The sequence below is a fragment of the Carcharodon carcharias genome, chromosome 17 (genome assembly GCF_017639515.1).
Source record: "Carcharodon carcharias isolate sCarCar2 chromosome 17, sCarCar2.pri, whole genome shotgun sequence".
NCBI lineage: Eukaryota > Metazoa > Chordata > Chondrichthyes > Lamniformes > Lamnidae > Carcharodon > Carcharodon carcharias.
Window position 1 is genome coordinate 20,430,542 of NC_054483.1, and position 16,917 is coordinate 20,447,458.

Here is a 16,917-nt window from a genome sequence, read left to right on the forward strand (position 1 = left end):
CGCAGTGGGGTGATTTTTTCCCTCAGTCTAACCTGGGTTGGGACCCAAATTCCCAAGATTATATGACACCTTTAATGACTAAAATATCTCAAAGTGCTTCACAGCCAATGGGACGACCTTTGAAGTCACTGGTGTAATGCATAAAACACCGCAGCAGCTTTTACACACAACTTCCCACAAACAACATTATGAGCATTTGCAAACAATCTCTTTCTCACTTGCGAGATTGGTTGAGGATAAATATTGCTCAGGACACAACGGCTAACTCCCCTGCTCTTAAAAATACTGCGATGGGATCTTTCACATCCACCTGAGGGGGCAGATGTGGTCTCATTGAACACGTTATCCAAAATACGGCACACCCAACAGCGCAGCACTCCTTCCGTGTTACACTGCGGCTACAGCTTAAGTTTTTGTGCTCATGTCCTTTAAGTTGAAGGTGGAAGTTTCAAACTCCAGAGATGAACGTGCAAGCCATAGAGCAAAGATAGAAAAGTCGCCAATTCAGAAAAGAGTGAATTGAAGCATTGTCAAAACTAACGGCCATCTGAAGTAGGCTGCAGTACAAACCACCCAAACTTTAAGATAAAAAGAATTGGAGACCGTATGTGTTTACTAAATTTTAAACTTTTTTAATTGATATAAAAATACTTTCATAAATATTTTTGGAGAGACTGTACAATACTTAAATTACATGCTGAGCGCAATAAGTTACATTATAAAGTAGAATACCACCTGCAAATTGATTCAAGTACATTAGACACAGCCACATCCCGCACAGATCCACAGGACTGAGTACAATCAACAGCAGATCACTTAACTCCTCTTCTGCTCACTCCTCTCTTCTCTGCCAAAGCAGCAAGCGTCTGAGAGGCAGAGAAAAAACATGGAGTTGTTGCCTGTCCCCTCCTCTCCACCACTGGCTCCAGGGCAGCGTGACTCAGCCAGTATGATGGCCATTGTTTTTGCCCCTACCTCAGTAAACTGTACTCCGCCCACAGTTCAACCGGGGGTACAGATATTCACACTATGGCCAGCATTTAACCATGCGGCTGTATGGCATTTTCCTCATGCACCCACCCACACCCCCCCCACCCCACCTGCTCACTTTCTCATGACACCTGCACCTTTCACCAATCCCATCACTTCTACTTTCTCAATTCAGTCCTGCAGGATTTGCAATTTCTCCAGTTCTGCCTCTTTCTCTGTAGCAGCTGCTAGTTCCAATGTGATGCCACAGGAGCTGGTTGCTCAAGGTGGCACACTTGGTCTCAGGTCTTCTTCCTCACATCTACCACTTCTGTCAATTACACATATTCTGACAATACGTCATTGTCCTGAAATGTGAACCCACTGTTTCTCTCTCCACAGATGCTGTCTTGACCTGCAGAGTATTTGCAGAATCCTTTCTTCATGTCACACAAAGTTAATCCTTAGTTTCTCTCACTCCTGTCTGATCAGTATGCCACATCTTGCCGAGCATACTCTCCATCTTAACTAATATTCCATATTCACATGTATAGGATCTTCATCTGGCAATTCTAAAAATTCAAGGAACGGGTCATAGTTGATTTGGGATCTTGACTCGTACTATAGAGAGACAGTCTAACAATGCCATCGTATTCCTCCCTGTCAAATTCAGACATCCCAATCAGCTTTCCCCACACAACATATGATAGTTGCACACATGACCCCCAAAAATCAAATTGCTTTTACAACGTCTTCAACAGACTCTCCACCAGAAAATGGTCTGCCCAGAAAACAAAGATTAGCAGACAGATAAGCAAACTTCCTTCTTGTCATATTTACAGATACACACAGTTATTCCCACTAATTGCCAATTAACAATCATTGAGCTTAGTCATTATTTGACAACCATTAATCTTTCACTGGCACGCGAGCACTGCTGAGACAGCATCAATCCAATGCGGGCTTTGAAAACCACCTTTAAATTGGTTAGAAAATGTTTTCAAAACAAACCCCATGATATTCTTGGTATTCAATACAGAAACCACCCAAACCCACACATCGATTCCTTCCCAAAAACCCACATTCCAAGTACCCAACAGTCCAGGCAGAAACCATCTAAATCCTTGGTTTAAACTCAAGCATGAATCTGTTGCCTGGAGTCCAGAGTTCTCGGAGAGCACTGATTTCTTAATTATTCAGCCATGTTGAACAGCAGAATTGTTCTCGTCACCATTAACAATGGCTCATGCCATCAGCACCAAGTCATGTGGCAAATTTCACATCTCTCAACAAGGTAGTAGGAGAAGGCAGAACAGCCAACAGTCAGAGAGTGCACCTCATCAGATGGCACAGTTGATTTCAAAACCAGGGGAGCAGATCAGTGTCTTGTTGCTATGCTACATGATGCAATTAGCCTCAGTGCCACGAGTTGTAGCCTCAGTAGAACGAATGGACTTGGCTCATCAACGTGCCCATGTCTGAAGGGTGTGTGGCAGCAAGGAGTTTCTGATAGGTTCACTGCAGCAATCTCTGGTCTACTGATGGGTCACACTGTGGGAAAAGCATTGGTAGAGTTATATGGAGAGGGGAGCACAGGCAGACACTACACCTTCTGATGCCACACGTCATGTCTCAAGATCAAAATCATATTCTCTTGGCTACACAGCTATATCCGAACCAGCAGGTCTCACATTTTTACTGGTCGAGGTATTAATGTTGAGAGCTAGAACACATTACCGTTTCACAATCCAAAGGAGGAGACAGCAAATAGGAAATAACTGGAAGCAGAGAACAGTTCCGCCTGAGCAACCCTGCACATCACCAAAATGTCCACTTATAACATAAGCTGTTGTGGGCCTTGGAGAATGAGATGCAGATTGGGGCGCCCAGCAGAGCAATTCAACCAACATCCTACACAGAAACTACGCAAATCTTTGGATTAAACTCAGGCCTACATCAATGGGCTGAGGCAGAGTGGAACACCAACTGTGCCGATTTCTTTATTCAGCAACGTGCCCACTGAAAACATGAGGCAGGGTCAGCTTGAGCCCATTTTATAGAGAGCTCTTCATGACTGCAGATCACACGTGACCAGAACTTGTAAGACCATCAATGTTCTCAGTTCCTTCACATCCCAATCCTGCCCAGCAGCTGAAGGGCAGCATTGCCCGAGTCTCTTCGCACCCTTGTCTCCACACATTGCCTTTGTGAAGAGAGGTTGAGACTCCTGGCCAGTCCATGCACCTTAACCCATCACAGAACAGAAAGCCCTCAACACCTGTGATAGATTTACACCTACCTGACCAACCTGGCATCCACCTCGAACCACAGCAACCGTTGTAAGAAGGGGAAAAGTATCCCAGTTCGGAGCCTCTCTTCCTGTTCACAGTATCACACAAACTTGGCTGGAGAGATGGCAGGTACAGTGTATATAGACAGTCTGTGCGAAGTTAGATGTGTTACGTTTTAGGGATTTGTTTTGGTTGGGAACTTTAAATCTTTATGTTTTAAAAGCAGGTGTATTGTGGAATATATACATAATCTTGACAAAGTTTAGGCTTCAATGTGTGTTTGTTTTTATTCTGTCCTATTTACACAAAAGGTGAGGTAGCCTTATGCTGAATGGAGAGCCAACAGTCCCTCACACTGAAGACTCCTCCGGGTTTGCATCGGGCAACATCTGCCGCTGCTTCAGTTTCTTCCTCAGCTCCTCTGAGAAGGGGTCCACTCCCTCCTCGCCCAGTTGCAGCCGGATGTAGCCGTTGGTGTTGGCCCCGCGGATGTTGGCCAGGTTAAGGCGGGTGGGAGACTGGACGGCGGTGGGCAGGGGCTGCCCAGGGATCCCATTGGCGGTGCCGTTGTGCGACGGCGAGCTCCCGTTCTGGCACAGGGCATGGCCGGGGACGATCTTCAGGGAGCCGTCGGAGTAATAGTAGGAGGGCGACTCCCATAGCTTCTCGTCCGAGCTCGACGTCTGGCTGGGAATGAACTTGGTGCCTTTGGGCAGCTCCTTGGGCAGGATGCGCTCGGTGGGGTACACATTAACATGATCAGCTTCCTTGGTCACCACCGTTTTCTCTCGCCTCTCCTTCAGCTTGCGATTCAGATAGATGACCACTCCTAACAAGCAGACGCAGACTATACCCAGGACAAAGACGTACAGCCACACCAGTCCCAGAGTACCTATTGCAGCTTGGCTCTCCAACGCCATGGCTCTATTCGAAACAACACTGAGTGAATACTTGCCCATAAGAAAGGGCTCGCGTTTCTCCTCCGAGAAACAGCAGTAGCTGCCACCATGCTGTGATCCCACATCTGATATTAACAAGGCTTTTCGTTGGATCTCATAGTTGGCGTCAGATACATGGGCAAGGTCTTGCTGCTGAAATGTCCACTTGGGCACGGCCAGGTTGGAGATGAGTTGGCACGGCAGGAAGATGTTTGTGCCAGCTACAATGGTGAGGTTCTTCATCTTCAAGTTATCTGGAAAAATGTAGAAACAAAGACAGTACATCAGCCTTTATTCAATGCAAACATCATGGTGGCTGGCAAGTGGCAAAAGGAATACATTTTTATACAGCACCGCCCACAACCGCTGGATGTCTCAAAGTGCTTTACAGCTAATGAAGTGTAGTCACTGTCGCAACATAGCAAACGCAGCAGCCAATTTGCACACAGCAGCCAATTTGCACACAGCAAGCTCCCACAGATATGTGATATTGACAAGATAATCTGATTACGTCTAGGGCAAATATTGGCCACGACACCAGGAAGAACTCCCCAGCTCTTCTTTATAATAGTGTTATGGGATCTTTTATCTCCAGGCAATAAAGCAGATAGGGCCTCAATTTAATATCCTGTTTGAAAGATGGCACCTCCAGCAGTGCAGCACTCGCTCAGTACTGCACTAGAGCATCAACCTGGACTTTAGGCTCGCCCCTGGAGTGGGATTCGAACAATTAACTCAAAGAAGAGTGCGACCACTGCGGCTAGGCTACAAGTCACGTGCATCAGATGATTTTGAGTACAATATTGGACGAGCTCTCCTACTGCTGTGTGGCAATATAAGTATATGGCCTTAGCTGGAACAGGGACAAACACCAACAGCAATTGCATTGTCCCAGGTTTTTGCTCCATGACCTGTGCTCAGTTAGGAAATCTCAGCACAGAAGAGAGCCGCCCCCTGAGGCCTCATGAAAATGAGGAAGGGCACAAGCAATGTAATTCATGTAGCACGAAGGGGGTTTAAAGTTGTTATTTCCTCTGGCTGCTTGAGAACTCTAACAGCAGCTTGCCTGTTCCTGATGGGAATCAATGTTTTTACATTGGCATCTTCCCAATGCTGCCAGTGCCAAGAAAAACAACTGCTTGACCACCCACCCTGCCCAAGGCACTGAGCTCCTGTTACCTGAAGTGCGATGGCACAGACTGACATCTGCAAACTCTACGTCCTGGCCTACATCCTGGTCGACATCAAAAACCCTAAGAAAAAGCACAGGAGTGACCTGGGATTAGTCCTGACAGAAATGCACACATGGGCAACTCAACAGGGAGGTCAACACAACACCAACAGCCAAATGTTAAATTCCTCTTGCCAATGTTTAGGGGGCAAAGACAACCTAGCCTCCCTCATTGGCTCACACTGGCCATCCACACAACGTGCAGGTCTCTTGTCACTGAGCCGGCTCTAACACCACCAGTTAACCAAGTGCTTCAGGACACAATGCTCTACCCCTCCCCCACTCCTGTGAAAAGGAAATGTTTGAGATCCGAAGGCAACAAGGTGAGGGAGTGCCAGGAGTCGGGGCCCAGCACTGATTCATTTCAGCAATTCACGTCTCCAGTGATCGCTTCCTTTAAACACAATGCTCTAGTCCCAGTGGGCTGACAATAAACAGAAGACGCCCCAGAATTCAAAGCCTCAACGCTCTTCCTGCAAGGAAACTATGTACCTCTGGATATTAGCTGGATGTGGACTAAATAAAAAGTCATGAAACAGATCGAGAGTTTCAGCATAACTACACTGAGAACCTTACGTTCAGTGTGCCCAGGTTTATAAATCAAGTTTGCTTCAATTGTTTTCACACCAAGAGCTTGTGAATAGTCTCAATCAATTTTTGAATCAATGTCATGTTCCTCTCTTCTGAATTCATAAAATAAGATCATAAGAAACCGGAGCAGGAGTAGGCTGGAGCCTCCTACACCGTTCGATCAGATAACAGCCAATCTGATTCTGACTTTCCTACCTGCCCCGCAGAACCCTTAACTCCCTTGTCTCTCCCAAAATCTGCCCCAACACAGACTTGATTATATTCAATGACTCAGCTTCCCCAGTTCACCGGGGTGGAGAATTCCAAAGACCAGTGAGTGGACCCTCAGAGAAGAAATTCCTCCTCATCTCTGCCTTAAATGGGAGGTCCCGTATCTTTAAACTCTGCCTCCTAGTTCTAGCTCCCCCATGAGGGGGAACATTCTCTCAGCCTGTCAAGACCCTTCAGATATTTCTATGTTTTAATAAAATCACATTTTATTCTTCTAAACTCCAATGAGAAGAGACACAACCTGCCCCTTCAGCCCAGAAATCAGCCGCGTGAACCTTCTCTGAATTGCTTCCAACTCACTGGCTCTCATTCAACTACAGTTTCCAGGTTGCCAATTGCTGTCTGCTATCTCATCCAAGTGGCCAATTTTCATGTGTATCAATGGCTTATTTGACAAGGGAAGAGATCACAAATTAGCTTAACCTAGTCTTCACCCAATGCATGCGTTATTCTTTAATCAATAATGAGGTGGCTATGGAAATCCTATCTGACCTCCATTCCCTTTCTTAAACCAAGGACAAAGAGACAAATAGCGGTGGCTTAACGTAGAAGGTATTAACACAGTACATATCTTCCTGCTGTGGGTGGCTTACAATACAACAACACACACCATAGCATACAGGTGCGAACTATGCCCTTGGGTGACCCAACTCCGAAGGATTTCCCAGTGTCAGCCCAGGAAATAACTCTCCCATGCTTAATTCCTCTGACATTTACATTCGCCTCACATGCTTTAGACCAACCATTGTGCCCATATTACACTAACATTTGGTTTCCCTCTTGACTGATGCCAAAGCCCTGGAGGCTCACCAAGATGATAACAATGATGAGGGAGTTCATTTATTTACAGAGGTCAAAGAAGCTGAGTTTGTTCTCCTTAAAGCTGAGGTGATTAAGGGAAGACTTAGTTTACAATTGCACATATTAACTTCGCTCATCTCTCCATCTGATGCTTCCTGACCTGCCTTTTATTTCACATTCCCAGCAGTGGGTCAAGGCCCCAAGTCCTGGCTATGTATTTCCTTGAATTCAAAATAAGTCCACCACAAATTCACAAGCCACACTCCTTACTTTGGTAAGGCATCAATCCTCGTGCATTCCTGCTTTGTCCAGACACAGTACGGGTCTCTTGCCAGGATGCAATCCGCACAGCTTCTGTACTTCTCACAGTCCGCAAAGGGTATCTGGACAACCTGACTCCGAGACCCAGCAAACAGGAGCTTCTGAAGGAATGAGAGGGAACACCAGGATTAATGATACAATTATGAGAGACTCTTGCTCACTCTGCAAATCTTCACAACAACCGCCTGGGTTTATGGAACAGATTCAATACAGTAGAACACTGCAAGGCGCTTTGCAGCAACATTATCAAACAAGCTCTGACAGCGAGCCACAGGTGTGAGACTTAAGGCCACTTGGTGAAGCAGGAAGGTTTTCTGCAGTGGCTCAGAGGGAGAAAGGGTTAAAGCCCAAGCAGCGCAAGACACAGCTGCAGTTAACCTGCACCGCAGATGCACAAGAGGCCAGAATTAGATAGCGAAAGGGGTTATTGGACTGTGTGAAGCACAGAATTAGGGAGAGACAAGGCTGCAAAGGGATTTAAAAACAACAATGAAAATTTGAACATGGAGTCATTTTTCAGACCAGAAACCAATCCAAGTCATTGAGCACAGTGTGATAGTGGGCCAGAGGCAGCAAAATTCTGTGGTTTGTGACTGATGCTCAAAATTTTGATGGAATTGCACACCATCTGAGGCAGTTTTTTTCTGCCCAAACCTTCCAGCTGAGAAAGTTATTTTTTTTTGTAGGAATGGGGCAAGGGGGTTGGCGGAGACAGGCCAAGAAATAAAAACCTATCTTTCTGTGCAATAATGACAGTTTGCCTTGTCCCACTACTCCCTCTGAAGACAACGTGGCCCCAGTTTATCATGTGGCACTCCTGCAGCCATTATCCCGCACTGGGCTGCAGTTGCCAGAGTGTTTCTGTGACCTGGACACTCAGCGCCGACAGGTTATCTGACAACGGAAGCCCTACCACCCAGGAGGGGAGAACCCAGACAGCACAGGGTGGCTGCGTCGAGTCTGAAAAAGCCTGCTGTGACCGAATCCTGGTGGGCAGCCAAATGGGATCAACTTACCTTCTTCTTGGAGATGGCCAAGCTTTCCACCGGCTGCATTTCCTCAAACAGCTGGAGCTCTTCAATAATATGCATCTGGGAGCCAATCATCACAGCCTTGTGCAGCCAGCCTGCTCCTATTGATTGAGAGGGGTGGGGGGGGGGGGAAGAAGGGAAAAAAACAGGTGCCTCAAGGAGCTGTTTAAAATAAACTTCAGCAAACGAAACATTACCCCTCCAAAGCAGAAAATCACCACATAAACACAACTGCATGAAGGTCAACGCTGAGTGCTGCTCTCTTAGCTTAGTGAATTCAGCCAAGGGGGCCAGAAGGTGCCAGCTTTAGTCTGCCTGAAGTGAGCTGATCTTACAAGAAACGGTCCTCTCTCTCCTGAGGACACATTCTTCAAGCCTAAATGTAGACAAGGGCCAAGCAAGAACAACTTTTCAATTTTATACCATCTCTGACATGGTGTGTATCACCCCGAGGGTGTTGTCAAATATAATCTGACACTGGAGCCACCTCACGCTCCATTCGGGGAGGTGACCAAGAGATCAGTAAAAGGGTGACATTTTAAGCAGCATCATGAAGGATTGGAGAGAGGTCGAGGGAGGGCATTACAGCCTTGGCAGCTGAAAGCACAAGCATTAATGTTGCAGCGATGGAAACCAGGGGATGCACAACAGGCCAGAATTAGCGGAGGGCAGATATCTGGGGAGGTTATGGGGCGAGAGGAGGTTACAGGGTGGGGATAGAGGCCATGGAGGGATTTGAAAATAAGCCACATGACCACAGTAAAAACAAGGTGTTGCCAGATCAGTCAGCGAGTGAATCTATCAGAGGACCTCACCGAATCTGTCCCTGTAATTTCAAGACACATCGATACATACCAATAAGATGCCAGACGGGGCCAAGTTATCCCTACTTTAAGTCATGGCTATTTGGCCAATCACAGGAAGCCAGCTGCCAGAGATCCATTATGTGCAATGTAGACAAGGAACGAAAGCAGACACCTTTCGGGTCTAGCACAGGTCCACAGTCCGACGTTAAACATAACACAATGCTAATGGAGACTGTGCAAGTGCTCTGGGTAGTGGGCCTCTCCCAGCAGAAGAGTGGCCAACTACACCTTTCCTGACCCTCACACAGAGTTCCAAGACACAGTAACGTTCCCTCCTGTCAACAGCGGGTCAACTTAGTCTTTCCCCCCTCCCCACCTTATAAGCAATATCATGCTTGATTGTAGGAAGAAGGGCATTGCAAGGGAAGAGAGAAGCTTTACTCTTATTCATAGCTGGGACAAAATGATTTAGACAAGGAGATAATTAAATATTGCCATTGTGTGACTATTACCACAATTTGACCTCTCCTGCACTGCGCCCACCCCACCACCACCCCCCAAACCCGCACACACCCCCAGTTGGTGATCTAGCCTTCAGCTACCACAACCCTATATGCTGGAGTTCCGTCCCTAAACCTCTTTGCCTTTCTCCTTACTTAAGACACTGTTTCAACCAAAACTTCCTGTCCTCATTTCTCAAGTGGTTCGGTGTCAAATTGCTCCGGTTAGGTGCCTGGGGGTATTTTACTCCATTTAAGGTGGGCAATTGGGGGCTGTTGCTGCATCATGCCTTGAGTGTCTTTCCCAAATTATGGGTGTGCACATGTTTTTGGACTGAACATGTCGATGAAAAACTTCCAAAACAAACCATCTGCAAGCATCAGACATTTTCACGTCATGCTCCCTGCAGTTTCAGTCTGTTTGTTGTCAGTATCACCTTCGAGTTCAATCTGGCTGCAGTTTCAAGAGGGCAGATTCCCCACAGAGGGAATGTTAAGTAGCAGGGTCTCAGGACATGTTAGTCACTCCTCCTCAACAGCTTTTCCTTTTCAATACTGGTTTTCCTTTCGATGTTGGACAGAGAGAGACAGACCGTGGATTCACTGCAGCTTCTTGAGTCTCTCCCACATCCATTTGCTGCACTCAGTCTCAGGCTGTTTCTCTAAGCAATGCTTTTCTGCCAATCATAGAAGTAGATCATTTTATTCTCAGAACAGCCAAGCCATAATTAAATTTAACAGTTTGGTGGATCATTTCTCTGCTTCCTCCAGTATGGGGTACAGGAGCACAGTAGTTATGTTACTGGACGAGTAATCCAGAGACTCGTGATCCAGACAATGGAGTTGAAACACAGGCATGACCACCGGGGAATTTAAGTTTAGTTGATTAAATAAATCCGGAATAAAAAGTGATTATCTGTGATGGTAACCATGAAAGTACCAGACTGTCGAATAATATTCATCTGGTTCATGAACGTCCTTTTGGGAAAGGAATCTGCTGTCTACACATGTAACGTGCCTGCCCAATAAGGAACTCCAGACCACAGTAATATGGCTGGTTTTTAAATGCCCTCTTCAATGGCCTAACAAGCTACTTGGTGGTCCATGGGTGGACAATAAATGCTGGCCTGAATGAATAAAAATAAAAGTCCAGTTCCCAGCACACTTTTCCTCTTCCATTGCATTAATATGAAGACAAATCATCCATTGCTCACTCGAGCTCAGTCTTTTCTGGACCTTGCATGCTGTGGAATTCCTCACTTTCCTCATGTTCTCCTTCCTTCCGATTTACCTCGTAATTCACCTCATAATTTCTCCTGCTTCTTTGAACCGTAACAGCATCCTGTAATCAAGGGCCTCGGCCTGGGTTTCCTCGTTCAAAAAAAACATAAGCGCTCTTGGGTGACTTTCCAAAAACCATCTGGATCTCAAAATTGCCCCAAACGTTTAGTCTAAAGCCCAGGATTTTCTGGAAGGAAATCTGCCATTCTTGCTCAGTCCGGCCTACATAAGGCTCTAGGCCAAGAGCAGTATGGTTAACTCTTAACTGTCCCCTGAAAATAACCTAGCAAGAGCTCAGCTCAAGGGCAATTAACAATGGGCAACAAATGCTGGTCTCACCAGCCATGGCCACATCCCATGAAAGAAGAGGCTGTTAAAAAAAATTGAAGCATTAGGCACGTGGTCGTCTCCTTTTCTCCACAGCACAATCACCTGGTCCTTGCGAGCTAGTGTCAAAAACAACGCAAAGTGAGATTTCAAAAAGGCACAATCTTCTGACTCAGGTTTTTTTCCCAAATCTTTTAAAACAATTATTTTTCAGAGCTCTGCACTTACCCAGATGAGGGACAGTGGCAACAGACAGAAGGTGCCAAATGGCAGCATCAAGCAATCCCTAAGTTCTGCCCAAAACAAAACACATGTAACTGGATCTCGGCCTTTTGCACCAGTGTGCCAGCCACTGGGGACACACTGTGCGTTAGGAATTGCATTACAATGGCCTGACTCAATTTGCATGAAAACATCGATCCAAACTGCATTTCAGCCCAATACCTGACAGACACACAGCCTCTGCTTCCACTTCTAGCTTAATATAGATCTTAACCAGGACTGACCTGTCCCAATAAATAGGACATCGTACTGATTCCCGTTCACAGCCAGGACCCGGTCCACCACAATCTGCGTGTAGTTGATGTTTTTCTGGATGAGTAGAGGCTGGTTGTCTACTGGCTGCACTAGGTCGTCCATCAGTGGGTGCTTCTTGGCAAAGCTGAGGGTGTTGTCGGGCAGCTCCAGTGAAGTGTTGTAACCGTTCAGCCTGTGGCTGTTCATGATGCACTGGGAATGAGGGAAAAGATCACCATGAGGTCATGGAAAAACCAATACTGGAACGTTCACATACATCAACTTTGAACAATATTACTGGTGATGGCCGCAGGTAAGAGCTCCGCAGCACAGGAAGATCCCAGATGCACTGCAAAACATTCAGCTGATCAATCTCCAGCAAGAGGATGGTTGGGGCTGTACATTCTAGAAAAAGAGGCCATAGTTTTAGGCTAAGGGAGGGGGGGCGCGTAGATTTAAATCAGAGATGAGGAGGAATTACTTTTCTCAAAGGTTCATGAATCTGTGGAATTCACTACCTCAGAGTGCAGTGGATGCCGGGATGCTGGATAAATTTGAGGAGATAGACAGATTTTTAATTAGTAACGGGTTGAAAGGTTATGGGGAGAGGGCGGGAAATTGGGGTTGAGGCCGAAATGAGAAGATCCATGATCGTAATGAATGGCGGGGCAGGCTCGAGGGGCTGAATTGCCTACTCCTGCTCCTAATTCTTATGTTCTTATGTACGTGCGAATCTAGCGCCTCTTGCTGTGTGGTGGTGGTGGTGGTGGTGGTGGGTCAGGGCTGGTGGTGGTGAGGGAAGGAATCATTAGGGCTCCTGACTCCCGCTGGAGAGCGAGTGCCACTGTGAAACTGGTTTCAGTTGGTCACCCAGTTTCACAAAAGGGCAGCCGAGTACTTCCAAATATTCCCAAAACAGCCGGAGACTAAAATATGCCCAATGCAGATACAAGATTCTTACAGTTTGAGCATTCTGCAGAGTGAACTCCGGCAATTTGGGAGCTCCAGCATGCGCTGCGTGCTTCCAATCACAGTAGGTTGCAAGTTCCTTGACGATTCTCCAAATTAGCAGCCATAACTTCAGCACAATCCCCAAATTCGAGGCGTGCACAGATACTGACACCATTTATTTGGGGGTCTACCGCTAAAATTACAGGAGATTGACTCTACAGCGATATCAAGGCTGCTGCTGTCAGCGTCTGAACAGTGTCTGTCCTTGCGTATCATGAACTTACTTCGGAACATCAAACATGCATTCTATTCCACGGAATATCTCGGCTCTTTCACCCAGGGGTGGTGGAGATCCAAAACTCTCTGTCTGAAAAGGGTGGTAGAGGCAGATCCCTCCTAACAGTTAAAAAGTGCTTGGATATGCACTTGAATCCCCATCAAAATCAAGGCTATGGATCAAGAGCTGGGAAGTCCAATTAGGCTGGATGGCTACTTGAATGAACACCATGAGTCAAAAGGCTTCCTTGTAAATTTCTATGATTCTAAGGTTATGGGGTGAATTGATTTTTTTTTTCCGGGGTTTTTAGGATTTGGAAAGGAATTGATAAGGGAGAGATAAACACTTCCTGCTGGTGGGCACGTAGAGGGTGAGGGGTCAGAACCTGAACGATCAGAACCAGGTCATTCAGATAGCAAACACTCCTTCAGAGGAAGAGTTGTGTGAAACTCTCTCTCTCTCTCAAAAAGCAGCAGACAGTAGCTCAATTAGATGCAAGTCATTAAGAGTTACTTTTTTGCTAACCAAGTGTATAAAAGAATATAGAGCCAAGGCAGATTGACGGAGTTTGCACACGCATCGGCCACAATTTCCCATAAACAGGCTTGTAGCAAAATGGTCTTTTCCTGTTGCTGCAGCTTCAGGATGAGTAGAAACCCACAGTGGATTTCAGCATACATTGCCGCTCCCCCTACAATACACCCCAATGCTGCCTTGTCCTGAAAGTGCAGATTCTTCCTGAGTTACAGCTTCACAGGTGTTGCCCAACCTCTGGTACCTCAAGCCACGTCAGCACGGTTCATGTACAAGGTTAGACAGGCAGTGTGGGCAAGTTTTCTGACCCCCCAGGTCCCTCACAGCTTAACTCGAGCTTGCTCTCAGCCAGGCTGCAGGGAAGTTACGCCCACGCTGTATCGAACCTTGGTGAGACCAGAGAGCTGTGAGCAGTTCTGGTCACCATATAATAAAAAAAGGATATAGAGGCACTGGACAGGGTGTAGAAAAGGTGTACAAATTAGGGAATATTTGGATAGAGTGGATACAGTGCGAATGTCTCCTCCGATAGTGACGAACTTAACCACATGCCATCAATACAAGATGGTCATCAAGAAATCCTGTAGGGGACAGTGAAGAAACTTCTTTACCCAGAAGAGTGGCGATAACATGGAACTTCTAGTATAAATGCATTTAAGGGAAAGCTAGACAAGCGTATGAAAGAGAAGGGAATAGAGGCTTAGGATGATAGATTTAGATGAGCAAACACGGGAGGAGCATGGATTGGCTGCATCAAACAGACTGTTTCTGTGCTGTTTATCCAATGTAATCTAACTAGTGCTTGTACCTTCGCCGGGGGAGATGAAAATTTAGAGTGAGAAGTTATAATAATAAACTCATTTTTAATATCTTTTCAACCTTCAAAGCTGGAAGATATCTAAAACAGGAATCTTTGGCGCTGAAAGGGAATAGAATAAAAGCCTGTCCTCAGAGGAACTTACTGCTCCAGGCCTGGGACTTGGCACTTTGCCCGAATATCGACCCCATTTCTGTGCTTGGTCCCGGTACTCTTTGTAGGGTCCGTCGAAGGCCTGTTGGATGTCTTTGATCCTGTACTGGCAGACAGCAGACACGTCCACATCGGCCCTGTGAGCAGACAGAAGGTAGAGACACCGGTCAGGCAGGTAACCCCAACTCCCCCAACCGACCTTGCGGTTGTCAAGCTCCCGCCAGCAATCACGGTGCGCACAAACCGACTGACACATGAACTGGCTTGTACCGTCACTGCTCTTCACTCTGCGTTTGGCACCCGGCACTTACAGATGGTTGCTCCATTTATCAGGAATGCTTCAAGCTGTTTCATCACTCCTTTGCCAAGCCTGAAGTGATACGCTGCAGCTCAGCTTCCTGACATCATGGAAGAGAGGCACAGGAAAAACAGATACCAGCGAGAAATCCATCTGTTAAAACCGTGTCTAACCCATGCTGTACTGTGGGACAGTGCATTTTACTCCAGATAGCCAGGCTGAGAGAGATCGAACCGGGGTCTCAAACCTTAAACATTCTAGGGCGGATTTATGGCGATAAGTTACCAACATGCTCCTCATCTAACAAGCACAGTTTCAGCCTGAGCGCGTTACTCAATTACTGCACAATTAACCAAGTGTGGAGGGAGATTTCCTCTCCAGCAAACTCATGCAGTGCCTGCCCTGGAACAATGGCCAACTGCAACTATTCTGGCACTCAGCGCTGAAGCTCTCCCCGTGACATGAGATGGCCGATTCTTCAGCCAGTTGCAACAGACAAAAAAACATCTGTAATGTCAAGAGCAAACTGCAGTGGGAAAAAAAAAATTCCACTGATTTATAAACTTGCATAACGCTGATAGCAAGCTGCACTGAAAAGAAGCCTGGTCTCAATCACAGGCCAGACTCTCAGGCCTTTATCTGCTTACTTGTCCACAGCTAAAGACACCTTTCTTTCTCCAAAAATCTGAATCCTTGACCAGGTCCCGAGTTCATTTTGTTGTATTTCAATTTATTTCTGTTTAAAACACACCTGGAGCTGTAGGATATGTTGATTTAACTCATTTTTCATCCTTGACTGACCTTCTGCCCTGCTCACCTCACCATTCCCTTTTTCCTCTGTCCCTGTTCAGGTTTAGTTCAAATGCCCCCCCCCCCCCCCCCCCCCCCCCCCCCCCCCCCCCCCCATATTTGGAACTAGGTAGATTCTCTTTTTAAACAAAAGGGATAGATTCTGCAGTCCGTTACCTGGATTTCTGAATCACAGAGGAAATTCTGCCCCAGCATCATTTGGGAGTGAAAAATGTTCATGGGTTGATGATAACAACAAATGCAGGAGCTTTCCCGTGGATGAGACAGAGGCCCAGGTGAATAACTGCTGAAGATGCGGTACTGATCAGGCTTTGTTGAACCTGACACGACAAATGGACTCTGACAATTCCATTCGTACATCTTTTTCTAAGACTGACAATTCAGATACACTTCAGATGCTGGTCATGAGAAGATCTTGTACATTGTTCTGTTGTGGTACTGTGCCTTCATGTACAGTAGTTGCAAAATAAAATGTGAAAACTCAAAAAAAGTCAGTGAATTATCCTTTCAAAGCCAGAATCGTTGGGTTAAAAACGGGAACAAAACACAAATCAGTAGAATGTTAAATCAGGCTGCTGCTGCCTGCTGAGCTCATGTTTGTCACCTTCTGCCAAGTGGCAATCAGAAAAAAAACACACTACCTGCACCTCCCCCCACCCCCCCACCTCCGCCACCCCCCCCACCCACCCCCCAAGCTGATCTTATCACTCACGACCCCCATCAACACAATCTTCAAGTCCAACAGTTATACTTTGCCGTGTCTCATCTTCGCGATGAGGGAACAAACTACATCTCATCAAGCACGTAGAACTCCCTCCAGGGAACAATTAAAATAAAATCTCATTGGTGCAGCCTGCGACTCTTCAGTTTGCAGCCTCCATCCCCCGCCATTTGTGCCTTCACATACCGGCTGCGAAGGCAACAGAGCCCAGCCAGATTATGCCAGCTTCCTCGCCAATAAAGCAGAAGGTGAAAGGTGTCTTCCCCTCCCCACAGTCTCGCTTCATCACTCACATTCACCCCATTCCTTCCCCCACCACCACCCCCAACGCTTCACTGAGGTGTGGTTCCGCAGGCAATGGCAAGTCCTTTTGGCTGCTCTGCAGTCTTCCTTCAATGTGCCAGGCTGCAGTGAATGCTGGTAGGCTGTTTGACTACAGGGGGCATCGCAGCTGAGCAGAGCTTCCTGCCCGATAATCTCACA

At 46.6% G+C, this 16,917-nt stretch overlaps 1 protein-coding gene across 4 annotated transcripts in view; it reads right to left on the minus strand.

The window, feature by feature from the left end:
- Window positions 1-616: 616 nt before the first annotated feature.
- The window catches only part of sema4c (sema domain, immunoglobulin domain (Ig), transmembrane domain (TM) and short cytoplasmic domain, (semaphorin) 4C), an 86,575-nt gene continuing 70,274 nt past the window's right edge, over window positions 617-16,917 (minus strand). For 3 of the 4 annotated variants that reach the window (XM_041209333.1, XM_041209334.1, XM_041209335.1), the window contains 7 exons: window positions 14,598-14,742; window positions 11,864-12,086; window positions 8,429-8,544; window positions 7,362-7,513; window positions 5,378-5,451; window positions 3,269-4,452; window positions 617-2,520 (listed from right to left, as the gene is read on the minus strand). In XM_041209333.1, coding sequence (XP_041065267.1) covers window positions 3,611-4,452; window positions 5,378-5,451; window positions 7,362-7,513; window positions 8,429-8,544; window positions 11,864-12,086; window positions 14,598-14,742 — 1,552 coding nt within the window. In that variant the 3' untranslated portion in view covers window positions 617-2,520; window positions 3,269-3,610. The remainder of the gene's footprint in view (window positions 2,521-3,268; window positions 4,453-5,377; window positions 5,452-7,361; window positions 7,514-8,428; window positions 8,545-11,863; window positions 12,087-14,597; window positions 14,743-16,917) is intronic. The other variant, XM_041209336.1, reaches the window with a different exon arrangement.